This window comes from Schistocerca cancellata, chromosome 8, assembly GCF_023864275.1.
Source record: "Schistocerca cancellata isolate TAMUIC-IGC-003103 chromosome 8, iqSchCanc2.1, whole genome shotgun sequence".
Lineage (NCBI taxonomy): Eukaryota > Metazoa > Arthropoda > Insecta > Orthoptera > Acrididae > Schistocerca > Schistocerca cancellata.
Genome location: NC_064633.1, coordinates 104,433,967 through 104,450,960, shown reverse-complemented (window position 1 = coordinate 104,450,960; position 16,994 = coordinate 104,433,967). Strand labels below are relative to the sequence as shown.

The window sequence follows — 16,994 nt, the reverse complement described above, 5'->3', positions numbered from 1 at the left end:
ATAAATAAATAATTATGAATTATTTTTGTCATTGGCAGTTGAAACTTACTTTTTAGGTATTTCATTTTAAAGGCCGTACAGTTGACATGCTTCCGTTGCCTATCTGATCCTTACACAGGCATCAACAGTTTTAGGCCTGAGCTTCCAAATGGTGTACACAAGACTAGACCAACATACTGTAAAATTGTTGTAGAAAGGACCTGGAGAGATCTCTCCACCTCAGACTTGGAGATGGTTCAAATGTCTCACGCTTTATGTGCTCCTACTTTAATGTTATGCAGTGTGATAATGTTTTGAGCCTTAGAGCAAATACAAGAATGAGGAACCTGAACAGCTTATAAAAATGGAGGTTGCATCCATCAAAGTAGTTCATTGAGAATGGTACCACCAAATGGTTCTGGTTTGTTAACACTCAGATAAATAGCATTAAAATGAAGAATTTTCTAGCCTCTGAATGTCAATTGTAATGGAAAAGTTTTTACAGTTGGAGCTGTAATCATGAAATAGTAAATATGAGATAATGGTGATATGGTGCATGGGGTCACACATGCACAAAGACACAGAACAGTGAAAATTTGACTTTTTTTAAAACCCCGGTCTAATCCCAAGGTCTATGATGGGTTGAAATGTGACAGTTTGGTTGTGACTTGGTAAAGAATAAATATAAAATCTTAATTGTGGTACCATACTGATCTAGTCCAAAATCTAGATTAGGTTGAAAAGTATTTTTGCCAAATAGTATCTAAGATTACTATTAGACAGATGAGGCTATGTCTATGTTTACTAGAGTAATGGCCATTCCAAAATTATGCAAATACCGGTACACAAAATTACAGGGAAGAAATTTTAGTCATGAGCCTACTAATGCCATGAAGTATCGTTTTGGGAAGATTGGGGAGCACCAACGGCCCCACACAAAATATTCTTCAGAGTACCTATTGTTAATCTGCAAACAATGAACTACTGTATGTAAGGCACGAAAAGTGAAATTTCCTGCAAAGTTTCTCTAGTTTTGCAAAGCAAAAACTATTACTGGGTTACTCAAAGTTAATGTACGCTATTGTGACTGCTACTCACAAGCCATCCTACCTTTCCCCAACTGGAAGTCAAAAGGTTCTCCTCTGTCCCTGCTTGAATCGAACTTAGTTCCATCGGTTAAAGTGCCAATATAGTGCACAAAAACTTTACTTCCAGGAGCTGGTGTTTCAGAACCAGTTCCTTCTTTAATAATTTCCTTAAGAACTCCATTGTCTTTTTTTGGTGATATATCAACCGCGTTCGGCCCTGGCACATGCGGTTTACACTCCGATGTTTCCATTGCCTCAACCGTCATTTCTGCAAGAGAATATATATTACACAGAAGAAACTAACTGCACAATAATCGGCCATACACTCGTTCTGATGAACAACGAAACAAATTATTTTTCATCACCGGCAAAATAATAATCAACTGTATGTAAGGTACACACGCCGAGCACTATTCCAAAACAAATGCTTGTTACAACGAAATCAAAACAAATCCTTACTTCAGGTACTTTGACTTCTCAAACTTGCGTAATAACAAAGCAAAACAGTCCCGATGAATTAATAAATGAGCCAGCCAAGGCGTAATATCGCCTCACGTACTTCGAACTTTCTGCGTCTTGGGATGACGAGCTCTGTTACAATAGTTTCTGACTTTCTGTTTCCAGAATTTTCGCGACAAACGATGCCAACCATTCACGATTCAAAACAAATAGTTAACTGTTGTTTAAAACGCTTTCTTATCATTTAGACTTTCACAATTAAATTATTTATGACTTTAAATAGATTTATTATTAATAACAACAGCTAAATCTGCCTCTTCGATTATTTTCGTGCAGGAAACGTTAATTTTTGTTGTGTTCTGCAGTTGGGTAGCAGCTAGCAGTGACCCGACGTAGGTTGGAATCCTGACGAACTGTCTAATCGTTGTTTACCGGCTGATGGTGAATGATAACTGAAACTGAAGTTGAGCTATGCGCTTACGTTAACACTGAGCTACACGATCTGAAAATTGTTTTTCGGGTAATGTCTACAGGAATTCATTACTTATTACGAGCATAAAATTTAGAAATATGTGAATGTAATTCGGATACCGGTAACTGTCTGTGTCATAAAACAGCTGTTCGCCCGAGAAATATTATTCCTTAAAGGCTCTCAGAAGAGCGTTTTTTTTCTGTGGTGTTGATAAATAATTACTGAATTATTAGGTTTAATGTGGATGCAGGCCACTAGATTTTAAGAGCTTTAAGTTCTTATAGTAAGCAACAAACCATAAATTGACGTGTAGTTAATTTTTTATTACCTCTCTGGAAATGTTGCGGTTTACGATGCGAGATCGTGTAGATATTGCATTTTATTCATCATTCCCACTTTGTGTTCCGCCCATCTTATCGTAAAGAAAAGCCGTCAGGGATGTGGCTACTTTTGTAATGTAAACTGACAGCAAGTTATGACTAGTGCTAACCGACTCAAACAGATATCTTCTCCCTTTATATTACATTATACTTGTATATTAGAGGAAAATTCAACACTTTCAAAAAAGCCATTAAAGCGGTACCGAGCCACTCGTGCTGTTATTGTCGAATATTTCAAATAAAATATTTTATCTTTATGTGTTATTCCTCTATAGATGTAGCCAGGACATACAAAATTTCAGTTACATGTATACATGTAATGTAAATCATATTTAATGCAGTCAAAACTTAATCACTCATAGATGAGTACTCAACATCAAATCCAAGCTGTCCCTAACATAAGCTGGATGAGATAAAAGGCATGAATAATCACACTTTTGTGTCCAAGTGACATTACTCATCTTCACAATTTTAATCTTTAACCATTTCACTTTTGCAAGGTACACCCTGCACTCACTAGTCTTCTCTATGTTACACTATGTCAGCGTCACTTTGTAGGACCATGTCTATCCTAGGCATCTTTTTTTTTTTTAAAAAAAAAAAAAAAAAGAGTGAGAAAGCAGCATCAGTATCATTCTGTGTAATGACCAGTCGGTATATTTGAAGAGTTTTTCCATTATTTCAGCGTTCTGCCGGTTGAAGATATTGATGACAAAATTTGTTTCTGTACATTCCTTCCTGTCTTTCTCCATAAAATATATTACTGCCACATTTCCTATGAGAACCTTTCCTACACTTTACATAAAATGGTATTAGCTCTCTGTAAGCTGGCAAAATCGAGATCTACCTGATACTGATATTTAGAGTTAGGCAGAGTTTACCTTCTTTAGGCCAAGTATTGAAAAGTATTGGGGAAGGAGTGGCTGGAGAGAGAGTCTTTTACTTTGTGTTGAGATTTCCATTTTCCAGCCTGATGTCCACTGGCGACCTGTTAGAGACTTTTGCACCAGAATATAAATTACCATTCTGAACCCAGGGGTGGAATACATAGTCCACACAAAAATTATTTCAACTTCTATTATTGCAGTTGTTAAATGTTCAGAAATGTAAAATTTTGCACTTCAGAAAACAGAAAAATGTAGTATCACTGTTGGTATCAACTGACTCTTACAAATACATGCATGTAACACTTTGTAGGGATATGAAACGGAATGATCACATAGGTTCAGTCATGTTAAACAGTTGGTAGACTTTGATTTATTGGTAGAATACTGGAGGAGTGCAATCAGTCTACAAAGGAGATTGCTTACAAATCACTTGTGCAACTGGTTCTAGGACATTGCTCAAGAGTGTGGGACTCATATAAGATAGGACTAACAGAGATGTTGAATGTATATAGAGTAGGGCAGCATGAATGGTCATAGGTTTGTTTAATCTGTGGGAGAGAGACACAGACATACTGAAGGAACTGATGTGGAAGACTCTTGAAGATAGATGTAAACTAAGTCTGTTTATAAGTTTCAAGCACTGGAAGATTCTTGTAGATAGACGTAAACTAAGTCTGTTTATAAATTTCAAGCACTGGCTTTAAATGATTACTCTAGGAATATACTACAATCCTCTATGTATCACTCACATACACGTTATGAGGATGAGATTAGAATTATTACTGCATGTACAGATGCATTCAGACATTCATTCTTTCCATTTTTCCTTTTCGAGAATAAATTTTAGTGCAATCGTGTCACTATTGCAAATCAGAAGCTGTCTTTAAATTTGCCATAGCATGTCAGTTAGCTGTTTTGGTATTTTCAATGAATATATCAGGTTTTTATTTTATACATTCAGTCAGTCAGCCACCTTTTAACTTGCTCAACGGGCACGTCGCCCGAGTCCCCATGCTACTGGGATTTTCAACTCGCTGACTCACTGTTATCTGCTGCACAGCACCTAGCCTGTACTAACCCTTGCCACAATGGAAATGCCACTCTGCCTAGACACTTGAAATGTCACAGATGGGGGTGATAGGACAGAGGATGGGCTGTCGGGTGGAAGGCACGAGTACAGTGTGTATGTGGAGATTGAAGCCAGCAGGATTCTAGGAGCAAATGATGTGTTGCAAGGATGACTCCCATCTGAATAGTTCAGGAAAGCTGGTGTTGGGGGGGGGGGGGGGGGGAGGATCCAGATAGGACAGGTTGTGAAGCTGCCACTGAACTCAAGCATGTTGTACTCAAAAGTGTGTGCCACCACTGGGTGGTCATCTCTGCTCTTGATCACAGTTTGGCATCATCCATTCATTGTGGTGAAGAACAGATTGTGGGTGAAGCCCACGTAAAATGCTGTGCAGAAGATGCAGTGTAGTTGGTATGTGGCATAGCTGTTTTCATAGGTAGTCTTGCCTCTAACAGGACTAGAGTAGGATGTGCCAGGTGGGTGAATAGGGCAAATCTTGCACCTGTTTCTTTCAAAGGGATTTGCAGGGGTTTGGGAGCACTAATGGCTTAGGGATGGACCAGTATGTTGTGTGGTTTGTATGGGTAACAGAAAACCACTTTAGGAAAGGTGGGAATGATCGTGCCATCTGGATCCTTTCCCCTAGCATCGGGTTTTGGAACTAGACAAGTGGGAGTTATCCTTGCAACACATCCTTGGCTCCCGTGATTCTCCTGGCCTCAGTCTCCACTAACCCACTGCTCATCCCCTTCCATTTCACTTTTCCATGTCATTGTCAAGCTAATGCTCCCCCCCGCCCCCCCCCCCCCTCTCTCTCTCTCTCTCTCTCTTTTTTTCAAATTTTGCTTTGGTGTTAGACATTTTATATCACTGGGCAAGTAATCAGAAGTGTTAGTTGCAGCATTGTGCACCCATTTTTGTGCTAAAGATATTATTGTTGCTCTTCTATTCCATGATCAGTTATTCAGTTATCTCAACATTTTGGCATTTGTAAGGTGATTAAGGCGATTGGAAGGAGATGTTGTGTTATGGTTTTCCACTGAGCAACAATTTCAAGAGACCAAATTCAGTATTTCAGCCTTCTCTCTGTTATCTTCAATTTTGGGGGCAGTATGAATGAATGAGTAGAGGATTTCAAACCACATACTGATTTCACTTAGGACCAAAACATCGTAGGGTTTTTACTCAGGTCAGTTGACAAAATTTTACTTTTAGTCATTGAAAACTTCTCTCATTGCTCTCCTTACACTCATTTTTTCTTCATTCAGCTTTTGTTCATCAGCTAGATTTGGCTTCTGTTCAATCTGCGATGAAGCTCACTTTGTTTATATACCTGTTTTCTAACATGGCCATTAAACCATGGTGGGTGTTTCCCATATCTTTTGACTTTGCTCGAAACATACTTTTCTAAGGCATATTGAATGATGCTTTTGAATTTTTTTCCATTTGTCCTCAGCATTGAATATTTGATGCTGACTACTCCAATATTCTGCAAAACTCCTGGTCATAATTGCTAGCACAGCCTTATGATCACTGGTACCTTCCTCTACATTAACTGATTTGATAATTTAAGGTCTATTAGTTGCTATGTGATCTATGGTGTTACCTTCATGAGTTGGTTCTCTAATGATCTGTTTAAAGTAATTTTCGGACAAGAGATTCAGAATAATGTCACACGAATCCTAGTCTCTGGCACCAGTTTTTGATAGCATAACTCTTCAAGTGTGTACTTAGATAGTTGATGTCACCCTCAATTACAATAGCATGAACGGATAAAGTAGTAATGATATTCTGCAAGATCTCTCTGAAGCACTCCACCACTTTAGCTCCTGACTCTGATGGTCTGTAAAAGCATTCAGTTACCATATTTGATCGGCCTTTGATGCTAAACTTCACCCAAATTAATTCAGATTTAGAATATGCAAAAACTTTGCTAGATATTATTGAATTGTTTACTGCAATAAATATGCCACCACCAAGGTCTACTGTATTTGCTACTTTCAATTCTGTTATTCCGTATTATAGTTTCTCATCCTCTCAATTTGTAACTTCCAGCATATTTTTCACTCTGTGATGTGTCTGCTTCACTCTGCAGAACTCCAGAACAAGTTTATGAAGTTGAGAACTGTGTCTGAAAATTGTTCTGCATTCATTCAATCAGCACTCTCATTACAAATTGATTGGTATAATGCTTCATTACAAACATTCTCATTAGTGCTACTTTGAAGTAAACCCATTCATTACCTTTGCATGTGTGCTAATATCATGAAAAGTTTCAGGAGCATTCTTGCCAGTCAGTCACCACAACCAGTAGCAATCATAGTGATTGTGCTAATTTTCCCTACTGTAGTACTTGCTCATGCCACAACTGGTGGATATAAAGTCTGGCCTGCATCAAACTTTACATTGGATAGGGGTTGGGGTTGGGTTATTTGGTGAAGGAGACCAGACAGCGAGGTCATCGGTCTCATCGGATTAGAGAAGGATGGGAAAGGAAGTCGGCCGTGCCCTTTCAAAGGAACCATCCCGGCATTTGCCTGGAGCGATTTAGGGAAATCACGGAAAACCTAAATCAGGATGGCCGGATGCGGGATTGAACCGTCGTCCTCCCGAATGCGAGTCCAGTGTCTAACCACTGCGCCACCTCGCTCGGTTTACATTGGATAGTTCACTACAAAAGAATGCACTACTGTAATATGAGGAATCAATATATTCCAATTATAGAACATGTATGCAGCTAGTGTTCCGTATTTTCCATATCATGTGTTTCTGTAGTTTATATCAGCTTGTATCCTCCTGTATAATTTTGGGTGTCCACTGACTGTACAAAATGAGAGGACAAATAAATACAGTATTACTACTACCAGCAACATTGCTCCTGCTTCTGCTTCTATGTGACTTATGGAAAGCATACAGTTACTAAAAATTTAGTTGTTTTTAATAATAATAATAATAATAATAAATTTTTAGAGCATTAATCAAATGTTATGTAAGACCTTTTCTGTTTCAGCTGATCCTCTGTCTTCTGTAAGATATGGCTGGTAGAAGTCTGTTTAGTGTTCTAAGACAATCCTGCTATGTTACCAGCTTTCACACTCGTTTCATCAGCAGTGGGACATTTAGATGTAAGCAAGAAGACTAATTCTTTATTGAGTGTTCTCCTTTTTAATAATTTGAATTAATGTGAGATCTTTTAAAATAGTGAGGGGAGTCCTTCCAAGTGCAGAAAATTACCAGCAGGGAAATCCAGTTGTAAAAACTGCTTTCCCATCAGGTCACCAGACAATAAAAGTATTGTTTGACAACCACAAAACAGCTGACTTCAAAACTATATGGGTAAGTTCGTTTTTAATTTTCCCCTCCTTCGTCATCTGCTGTTCATGAAGTCAAGTGTGAGTTTCTACTGGTTGTTAGGCTCGTCACCTTAAACTTTTTTTCTTGGATAGGCTATAATTATCATCAATAACATCAAGATTTTTCTGTAAAAGGTGTGTTTTGTTTAAAATGTAAGTAGGAGAAAGTGTCAAAATCAGCATTTCTCAAATGTGTGCTAGAATGTGAGAAATCCGACAATTGTCGTGTAACCTCTTTACAATTTCAGCAAATTTCAGAATAGTAGTTTGAGAAATGCTGTAAACATTGGTATTGAGTGAATTCTTGTTTCAGTTAAGAGACAACTGCAAGTGTCCTCTCTGTGTTCACGAGGAGACTCGTCAGAAACTTTTAGACACTCCCTCGTTGGATGTGGGTATTAAGCCCAAGTCTTTGACAGTCACAGACTCTGGAAACCTGGTCATATCCTGGCAGGAAAAAGGGCAAGACCACATTTCAACATATGATTATAGTTGGTATGCATTGCTCCATGTTGACAATATCCCTTGGTTTTATTTTACGTTGAATCAAGGGAATTATTATTTTCTTTACCAACTTGTCATTTGTAAAGTGTTATTACAGGTAATGTTACATTACAGACAAAATTTTTGATGGAAAAAGAAATGTTTGCTAGCTTTCATGGTACTGCTGTGTTCTGTTGTTTCAATCTGTGGCTTGTTTTCAGGAAATGATTCCATGAGCAGTAAGTTTAGAGAGTACTGGCCTTAATTTTATGGCTTCTGTAATGATTTACGTAGTTACTATGTAACTCTGTTTTATAGGTTATACCGTTATGGGCAGAGTTTCATACATGAAACCTTTGAATCTGAATCTGATGGTCATCACATTTCACGCCCTCCATTAGTCTTGTGGGACAGAACAGAAATATGGAAAAATTTGCCTGAAATTTCATACAATGAAGTAGTCAGCAGTGAAGAAGGACTGCGTTCGTGGCTTGAAATGTTTTACAAATATGGAATAGCTTTAATGAGAAATGTACCACCAGAGCAGGTACAATTTGTTGTTATTCTCAATAAACTTGAAATTGTATTGAAGCAGTTTGGACCACTTGAAACAGAAACTCAAATCTGATTAAAGTTTTGTTGCTTAAGTAAACAAAATTCTCTTTCCAGGGCCAGCTAGTTGAACTTGTGAAACGATTTGCATATGTGAAAGAGACACAGTATGGCCTGACCTTTGATGTAGTCAACGAGCCTGACCCTCATGCTCATCCTGCATTCAGTGGCTTGTACCTGCACCATCACACTGACATGAACTATAGAGAGAAGAGCCCTGGAATGCAATTATTACACTGTCTGAAAGTAAGCATACTACACAAGATAATTATATTTTTGTATTGTCATTATATGAAGATACAGTACACTTTTTGGTAAAATTTGACTGAACATTGTTGACGAACCCATCCCGAATTATTTGTGGGCGGCAGTTATTGTGAACAGTCGTGAGTGGTTTAGCAACTGTTGAACACAGTAGGTAGTGACGTAGTAAAAATGTAATGCATTTTCAGTTGCGGAAAAAAGAGTTGGCACTGTAAAGCAGCAACAGCCAGTGTGCAACAGTTCACACTGAGTGAAATAACACAGTGTACTTTCCGGTATGTAGGTATCGTCTGGTTAAAACTCTATTATTTGCAGCCTCATACTGTCCTCGCGCCATGCCACGGATTGCGCGGCCTCTCCCGCCGGTGGTTTGAGTCCTCCCATGGGCATGGGTGTGTGTGTTGTTCTTAGCATAACTTAGTTTAAAGTAGTTTAAGTAGTCTGTAAGTCTAGGGACCGATGACCTCAGCAGTTTGGTCCCTTAGGAATTCACACACATTTGAACATTTGAGCTGCCCTCGCATTGGATGACCCAACTTGACACTTTGACAAAATTGTGGAAAGTATAACATGTGGGAGGCCTTTTGTAAAATTTAGTCCAGTAACTTATACACATATGAAGACATTCAACTTGTAATAAAGTCACCGTTGTGATGTCAGTTGTGTATGGCTGAGGACATACTCTAGTGATGTGCATTGGTGAAGGAGGCCTGTAATGGGCCTCACAGGCAGTTTCATAGCAGAGACAGCTGTCACAATTAGATTAATAGCACCACTATGAATAGACCCAAAGGAAAGTGTGGGGAGCAATCAACATTATACAGTAGGACAGCTTGCATTCCAAATAACCCAGAGGACTACTTATGTCTGTCTTAACAATTTGACAAACTCTTCTGGGTATTTGAAGCAGACAGATTATTAATAGTATGTTTTTGAGTGTTCTGCCAATTTATAATTTCCCTTTCATACACAATATTTCGATGGCTGACTCAGCCGATATCTTCAGGTACTACGAGTTTTGCTTTTATGTATACTCACTGCCTGGGACTGGTCGAATTGTAGACAGTGAGTACACGAAACATCAAAGCTTGTAGCACCTGACAAAGATGGGTGGGTTGGTTGTCAAAATACTGTGCATAAAATGGAAACAACTCTGTAGAACACATGGAAATGCATCATTAGTCAACCACACTAAGAAAATCTGAGAGACTGCAGGCTGACTATATCTTAACAAATATTGACAGTGGCACATTAACGTAGATGACATGAATCTGTAATTAAGCAATGATACATTAGTGCCAACAGAGAGGAGTATACCACAAGTAGGGATATCTCTTAAGATTTTTACTGTGAGCAGTGTGTGGCTGACGTCAACTAAAAACATTCAAACTTCTGCTAGTATCAACAATGTTACTGAAGGGTCTTCTTTCTGAGTTGCAGCAGTGGCAGAGTTCCTCCTTTAAGAGTAAAAGGAAATGATTGTGTTGCATAATTGGCTGTATGTCTTTGTGTTTGATGCAACGACTTGCCATGTTGATGAAAGATGAGATGAAACGATTAACACCCTGTCCCTGAGAGAAGAAATGTCCAACTTGACCAGGAGCGACCTTGGGGCAGTGACATTAACCACTAGACTGCATGCTGCAGACTCTTTAAGAATGGTAACTGTATTTCAAAGTACATCTCATTTTGAAATCAGTTGACACCATTTAAAAATATATCCAGTATGGAAATACACTTCACACAATCCTCCTACCATGTTATGTGGTTCTCATATGCTGATTCCTTTGGATATAACATTAAGTATCATTGAATTATATTGCACATTTTCACCAGTTTTGCTGTTGGTCATATGGAATACATCAAAAATTGCAAAGCAGTCACGCACGTGGCTCGAGGGAGGGTGTCCTTACCTGTTCCTTCTATTTCATATTGCTTTACAAAGTTACACTTAGATATTTGATCGACATGATCATGTCAGGCAGTACACTACTGATGCTGCATTTGACATTACTGGTTTGTTTTTCCTGCTAGTCTACAATAACTTAGATTTTTCTTACATCTCGAGATATGTCATTCATCACATCAATTAAAAATTTTGTCCAAGTCATCTTGTATCATCCCTACGCTCCCTCAACGATGACAACTTTCCATACACTACAGCACCACCAGCAAACAGCCGCAGATTGCTGCTCACCCTGTCCACCAGATCATTTATGTACAGAGAAAATGACTGAGTCTCATCACATTTCCCTTGGGCACTCTAGACAATACCCTCAGCCCAGTTGAAAACTCGCCATCAAGGATAACATACTGGAGTATGTTACTTAAGAAATCTTTGAGCCACTCAGATGTCTGGAAATGCCTGGGAACCTAGTTCTTCATTAACAGTCTACAATGTAGCTGGACGTCAAATGTTTTTTGGAAATCTAGGAATATTGAACTTTCCTCTTGACCTTCATTCATAGGTCATAGGATGTCATGTGAGAAAAGGGCAAGCTGAGGTTTGCACGAACGATGCTTTCTGAAACTGTGCCAAGTCATTGGTAAAAGTTGTGCTTTCTGAAAGAAATTTATTGTATTTGAACTGAGAATATGTTTAAGAATTCTGCAGCAAGCCAGTGGTAGATGCACACATGGCAGAGTGTGCTTAGTCCTGTACAGCATGTTAGGATTTCTTCTCCTTCCAGTGGTGTACAGAGCACATGAAGAACAGGTGCTGTAATTAGCCTGCTGTCTACGCCAATGATATTTAGGGGGATGAAGAATACTTCCAGCATTTTTGTGTCATACTTGATATCAAAGTTTTACAAGTGGGTTTCAACATAATAATTTATGTCTATCTTTGAGAGGTGCCCAGTCCCAGTTTTTCAACATTTCCTGACCACCTCCTGTGATTTAAACAAACCTGTCATCATTCATGCTACAACTCTATATATACATTTCATATCCCTCGTTAGTCCTATTTGGTGTGGTTGCTCACATTTGAAAAATATTCTAACATGGGATGTGCTAGTGTTTCGTAAACAATATCTTTTGTCGAGTGACACCTCTGCAGGCCCGAGGTATTCCTGCCTGTTGTAAGGGGCGATTAAAAGGAGTCTTACACATTTCAGCCTTTATGTGATGGTCCCCTGTAGAGTTTGACCTGCATTTTTCAAAATTTTCCCAAAAAGTGAACCAATTTAGGAAGGGTGCCTTACATGGTGCATTGTGTCCATCATGTGCTGAGACTTCACACATCCTTCGTTGACGTGGATCTGCACTTCTGCTCATTCTCCAACTGTTGGACAAGGTCACCCTCCTGGGTGTGTGTTTTTTCATCAACTGTGCAGTATCGTTTTCTACGTCGACAGTGATAATGGACTTGTTTGCTTGTTTGCACCTAATATCCAGCACGGTAGCCAGTCTGTTTTGGTGGGGTCGCCATGTACCCTGTTGGTTGTAGCCCTCTGACCACACAGGGATCACTCTGCTGATGCCTGTGCCGTTAACTTCCCACGTATGCTAAGGAGTAGATGCCCATCACCCTGGGGCATCAGGACTCCCGGCAATGGCCATCCTGCCAGGTGGCCTTTGCTGCGGCTTGGTGGCGCCCGTGGGGAGGGCCCCTGATAGGAGTGGGTGGCATCGGGGCAGATGACAAACGATGAAGTGTAGTACATCATCTCTTGCTGGTGGTCAAACATCAGCAGTCTCTAGGCATTCACGTGCTCATTTCAATGCCCAGAAGTACGATCCCAAATCGTTCCCCTCTCTGGCCACACCATGGGAGGAATGTCAGGCTAAGGATGGCAGCAGCTCTTATTCGCTCCCGTACCTTGTATGTTCAACAGCTGATGGGGAATCTTTCATGACAACGAAGCCTCAGTTTTTTGTTGAGCATTTAGAGGACAAGTTTGGGGAGGTGGAGGGCTTGTTCAAAGTGAGATCTGGGTCAGTGTTGATCCAAACTGCATCCTCTGCCCAGTCACGGGTGTTAATCGCTTGTGACATGCTGGGGGATGTTTCTGTAACCATCACGCTGCATAAGAGCTTAAATATGGTCCAGGGTATCATATTTCACAGGGACAATTTTTTGCAGTCTGACAATGAGCTGCACGCCAATTTAGAGCGGCTATGTGTACATTTCGTGTGGCATGTCCACCGGGGTCCGAGGGATAATCAGGTTGCCACTGCTGCCTTCATCTTGGCCTTCGAGGGTGATGCATTGCCCGAGAAGGTCAAGGTGATGGTCTACTGCTGTGATGTAAAGCCCTATATCCCTCCCAATATGTGGTGCTTTAAATGCTGGAAATTTGGCCATATGTCTTCCTGCTGTACTTCCAGTGTCACATGTCGAGATTGTGGATGCCAATCACATCCCAATACTCAATGTGCCCCGCCTCCCATCTGTGTCAACTGCGGAGAGCACCATTCACCTTGCTCACCTGACTGCAGGATTTTCCAGAAAGAAATGTAAATCATGGAGTACAAGACCCTGGACCAACTGACCTACATTGAGGCTAAGAGAAAATTTGAACTCTTACATCCTGTACGTATGACATCATCTTACGCTGCCACTGCAGCAGTTCTTGCACCATCAGCTCCGCCAACCCCAGTCACCTCTCAGAGCCGTAAGTCTACACCTGCCCCCTTGATGGTGGAGTGTACTTCCCTCCCTGTTGCTCCTGCACCACCTACTTTAACGCCTATAATGCCTTGTGGGGTGGCACCATGCTTACTGGGCGAGGCAGAGACGTTGAAACTTTACTGTCTCAATTCGACATCTGCCTCTTAAATACTGGGGCCGCCACACATTTCAGTGTGGCTCATTGATTTATCAATTTGCAGCTCAGGTGACTGCCCCGGCGTCAGGCACATGGATGTCCTTCCAGATGGGCTTGAAACAAGGCAGACTGGGAAACTTTCACCTCTGCTGTCACTGTTGAATCTCTCCCACACGGAAACATTGATGTGATGGTTGAGCAGGTGACTACAACAATTGTTTCTGCGGCAGAAAACGCGATCCCTCACACTTTAGGTTGCCTGAGGCGTAAGGCAGTCCCTTGGTGGTCACCGGAAGTCACTGAAGCAATTAAGGAGCATCGGCAAGCTCTACAGTGGCATAAGCGGCACCCTTCCCTGGAGCACCTCACAGCCTATAAACGGCTCCGTGCCCGTGTTCGCCAACTTATCCAACGATGGAAGCAGGAGTGTTGGGAGAGGTACATCTCAATTATTGGGAGCTGTACATCACCTTCCTGAATCTGGGCAAGGATCAAACGTGTTTTCGGGTACCAGACCCCAACAGGTGTTCCTGGGGTTAACATAAATGCCATGTTATCTACCGATGCAATTGTGATTGCCGAGCACTCTGCATCAGAAATTTACCTCCAGCCTTTAGCACTCTCAAATGGCGGCTGGAAGGGAAAGTCCTCTCATTCAGTACACTCCACAGTGAATCCTATAACGTCCCATTTGCAGAGTGCTAGCTACTCAGTGCCCTTGCACATTGCCCTGACACTGCTCTTGGGCCAGACCAGATCCACAGTCAGATGATTAAACATCTCTCATCTGACTACAAGCGACATGTCCTCATTTTCTTCAACCGATCTGATGCGATGACATCTTTCGATCGCAATGGCGGGAGAGCACAATTATTCCGGTGCTCAAACCCAGTAAAAACCTGCTTGACGTGGATAGCTATTGGCCCATCAGCCTCGGCAATGTTCTTTGTTAGCTGCTGGAACGTATGGTGTGCCAGCAGTTGGATTGGGTCCGGGAGTCACACGGCATACTGGCTCCATGTCAGGGCGGCTTCCGCCAGGGTCACTTTGCTATTGATAATCTTGTGTCTCTCGAGTCTGCCATCCGAACAGCCTTTTTCAGACGCCAACACCTGGTTATCATCTTTTCATCTTTTCTGATTTACAAAAAAGCATATGACACGACCTTGCGACATCATATCCCGGCCACATTATATGACACGGTCTCCGAGGCCCGCTCCCGATTTTATTCCAAAATTTCATGTTGCTCCATGCTTTCCATATCCATGTTGGTGCCTCCCATAGTTACCCCATATCCAGGAGAATGGGGTCCTGCAGGGCTCTGTATTGAATGTATCTCTATTTTTAGTGGCCATTAATGGTGTAGCAGCAGCTGTAGGGCCATCCATCTTTCCTTCCCTGTATGCAGACAATTTCTGCATCTCGTACTGCTCCACCAGTACTGGTGTTGCTGAGCGGCGCCTACAGTGAGCCATCCACAAGGTGCAGTCATGGGCTCTGGCCCATGGTTTTCAGTTTTCGGCCGCAAAGTCGTGTGTTATGCATTTCTGTCAGCATCATACTGTTCGATGACGATCCACTCACTGTAGTGGAGACATATCAATTCTTAGGACTGGTTTTCAGCACCCGATTGACCTGGCTTCCTAACCTTCGTCAGCTTAACCAGAAGTGCTAGCAGCACCTCAATGCCCTCCACTGCCTGAGGAACACCAACTGGGGTGCAGATCGCTCTACGCTGCTGCAGCTGTACAGAGCCCTTGTTCAATCCTGCCTTGACTGTGGGTGTCTGGTTTATGGTTTGGCGGCACCCTCAGCATTGCGTTTACTCGACCCAGTGCACCACTGTGGCACTCACCTAGCGAAGGGAACTATTAGGACGAGTCTGGTGACCAGCATCCTGCTGGAGTCTGGAGTCCTCCCATTGAAGGTTAGCCATGCACAATTGCTCGCCAGTTACGTTGCACACGTTCGTAATTCTCCTGTGTATCCGAATTACCTTTTCCCACCCATGGTGGTTCATCTCCGGCATTGGCGACCCAGGTCAGGGCTTCCAATTGCAGTTCATGTCCAATCCCTTCTTTCCAAACTGGATTCCTTGCTTTTAGCATCTACACTTGAGGTCCATTCACGTACACCTCCATGGTGTATACCTAGGCCACGGCTTCACTTCAACCTTTCATATGGGCCTAAGAACTCAGTTAACCCCACAGCTCTCCGCTGCCACTTCTTCTCAATTCTTGACATGTACCGAGGCCATGAAGTGGTTTACTCCGACGGCTTGATGGCAGATGATCACGTGGGTTCGCGTACATCCATGGAGGACGTATTGAACAGCATTCCTTGCCCGATGGATGCAGTGTTTTCACTGCTGAGCTGGTGCTCTTGAGCACATCCATTCATGCCCTGGGGAGTTGTTTCTTCTGAGTACTGACTCCTTGAGAAGCCTACAAGCTATCGACCAGTGCTACCCTCGTCATCTTTTGGTAGTGACCATCCATGAGTCCTTCTATGCCCTGGAATGGTCCAGTCATTCAGTGGTGTTTGTCTGGACCCTGGTTATGTCGGCATCTCAGGCAACGAACTTGCCGACAGGCTAAGCAGAAACTGGTTATGGAAATTGGCTTCTCTGCAACTAACCTGTGTTGAGTACTATGCCACAAGGCTTTGAGGCTTTGGGAGATGGAATGGTGTAACTTCAGTATGCACAACAAACTGTGTGCCATTAAGGAGACTACTTATGTGTGGAAGACCTCCACGTGGGCCTCTCGCAGGGACTCTGTGGTTCTCTGTCAGCTCCACATTGGCCACACTTGGGTGACGCACGGCTACCTGCTGCGCCGTGATGACCCACCTCACTGTTGGTGTGGCACCCGGCTGATAATGGCCCATATCTTGGTGAGCTATCCTTCTTTGGCTGCTCTGTGACAGACTCTTCAATTACCGGACTCGATGCCATTAATTTTAGCTGACAACACCTCATCGGCTAATAAGTTTTACATTTTATACGTGACAGTGTGTTCTATCATTCTATAGAAGTTTTCGCACATGTCCTTTGTCCATTTGTGTTCTCCACTCTAATGCTTTTAGGGTAGATGTTTTAATGTGTCGCAGAGTGGCTGGCTTTTCCTTTTTATTCTCATGGTTGGCCAGTCACGGTCATTTGCCCTTTTTTTTTTATC

The 16,994-nt window shown here is 41.8% G+C and overlaps 2 protein-coding genes across 3 annotated transcripts in view; one reads left to right on the top strand and one right to left on the bottom strand.

Moving 5' to 3' along the window:
* The window catches only part of LOC126095159 (peptidyl-prolyl cis-trans isomerase FKBP4-like), a 122,339-nt gene extending 120,662 nt beyond the window's left edge, over window positions 1-1,677 (bottom strand). Inside the window, exons 1-2 of one of the 2 annotated variants that reach the window (XM_049909881.1) lie at window positions 1,527-1,677; window positions 1,090-1,335 (exon numbers count right to left, since the gene is read on the bottom strand). In XM_049909881.1, coding sequence (XP_049765838.1) covers window positions 1,090-1,333 — 244 coding nt within the window. In that variant the 5' untranslated portion in view covers window positions 1,334-1,335; window positions 1,527-1,677. The remainder of the gene's footprint in view (window positions 1-1,089; window positions 1,336-1,526) is intronic. The other variant, XM_049909882.1, reaches the window with a different exon arrangement.
* A 199-nt stretch (window positions 1,678-1,876) lies between these two features.
* Window positions 1,877-16,994, top strand: part of LOC126095160 (gamma-butyrobetaine dioxygenase-like) — a 67,296-nt gene continuing 52,178 nt past the window's right edge. The window contains exons 1-6 of the mRNA XM_049909884.1: window positions 1,877-2,046; window positions 7,345-7,459; window positions 7,537-7,670; window positions 8,001-8,182; window positions 8,489-8,717; window positions 8,840-9,028. Coding sequence (XP_049765841.1) covers window positions 7,369-7,459; window positions 7,537-7,670; window positions 8,001-8,182; window positions 8,489-8,717; window positions 8,840-9,028 — 825 coding nt within the window. The 5' untranslated portion in view covers window positions 1,877-2,046; window positions 7,345-7,368. The remainder of the gene's footprint in view (window positions 2,047-7,344; window positions 7,460-7,536; window positions 7,671-8,000; window positions 8,183-8,488; window positions 8,718-8,839; window positions 9,029-16,994) is intronic.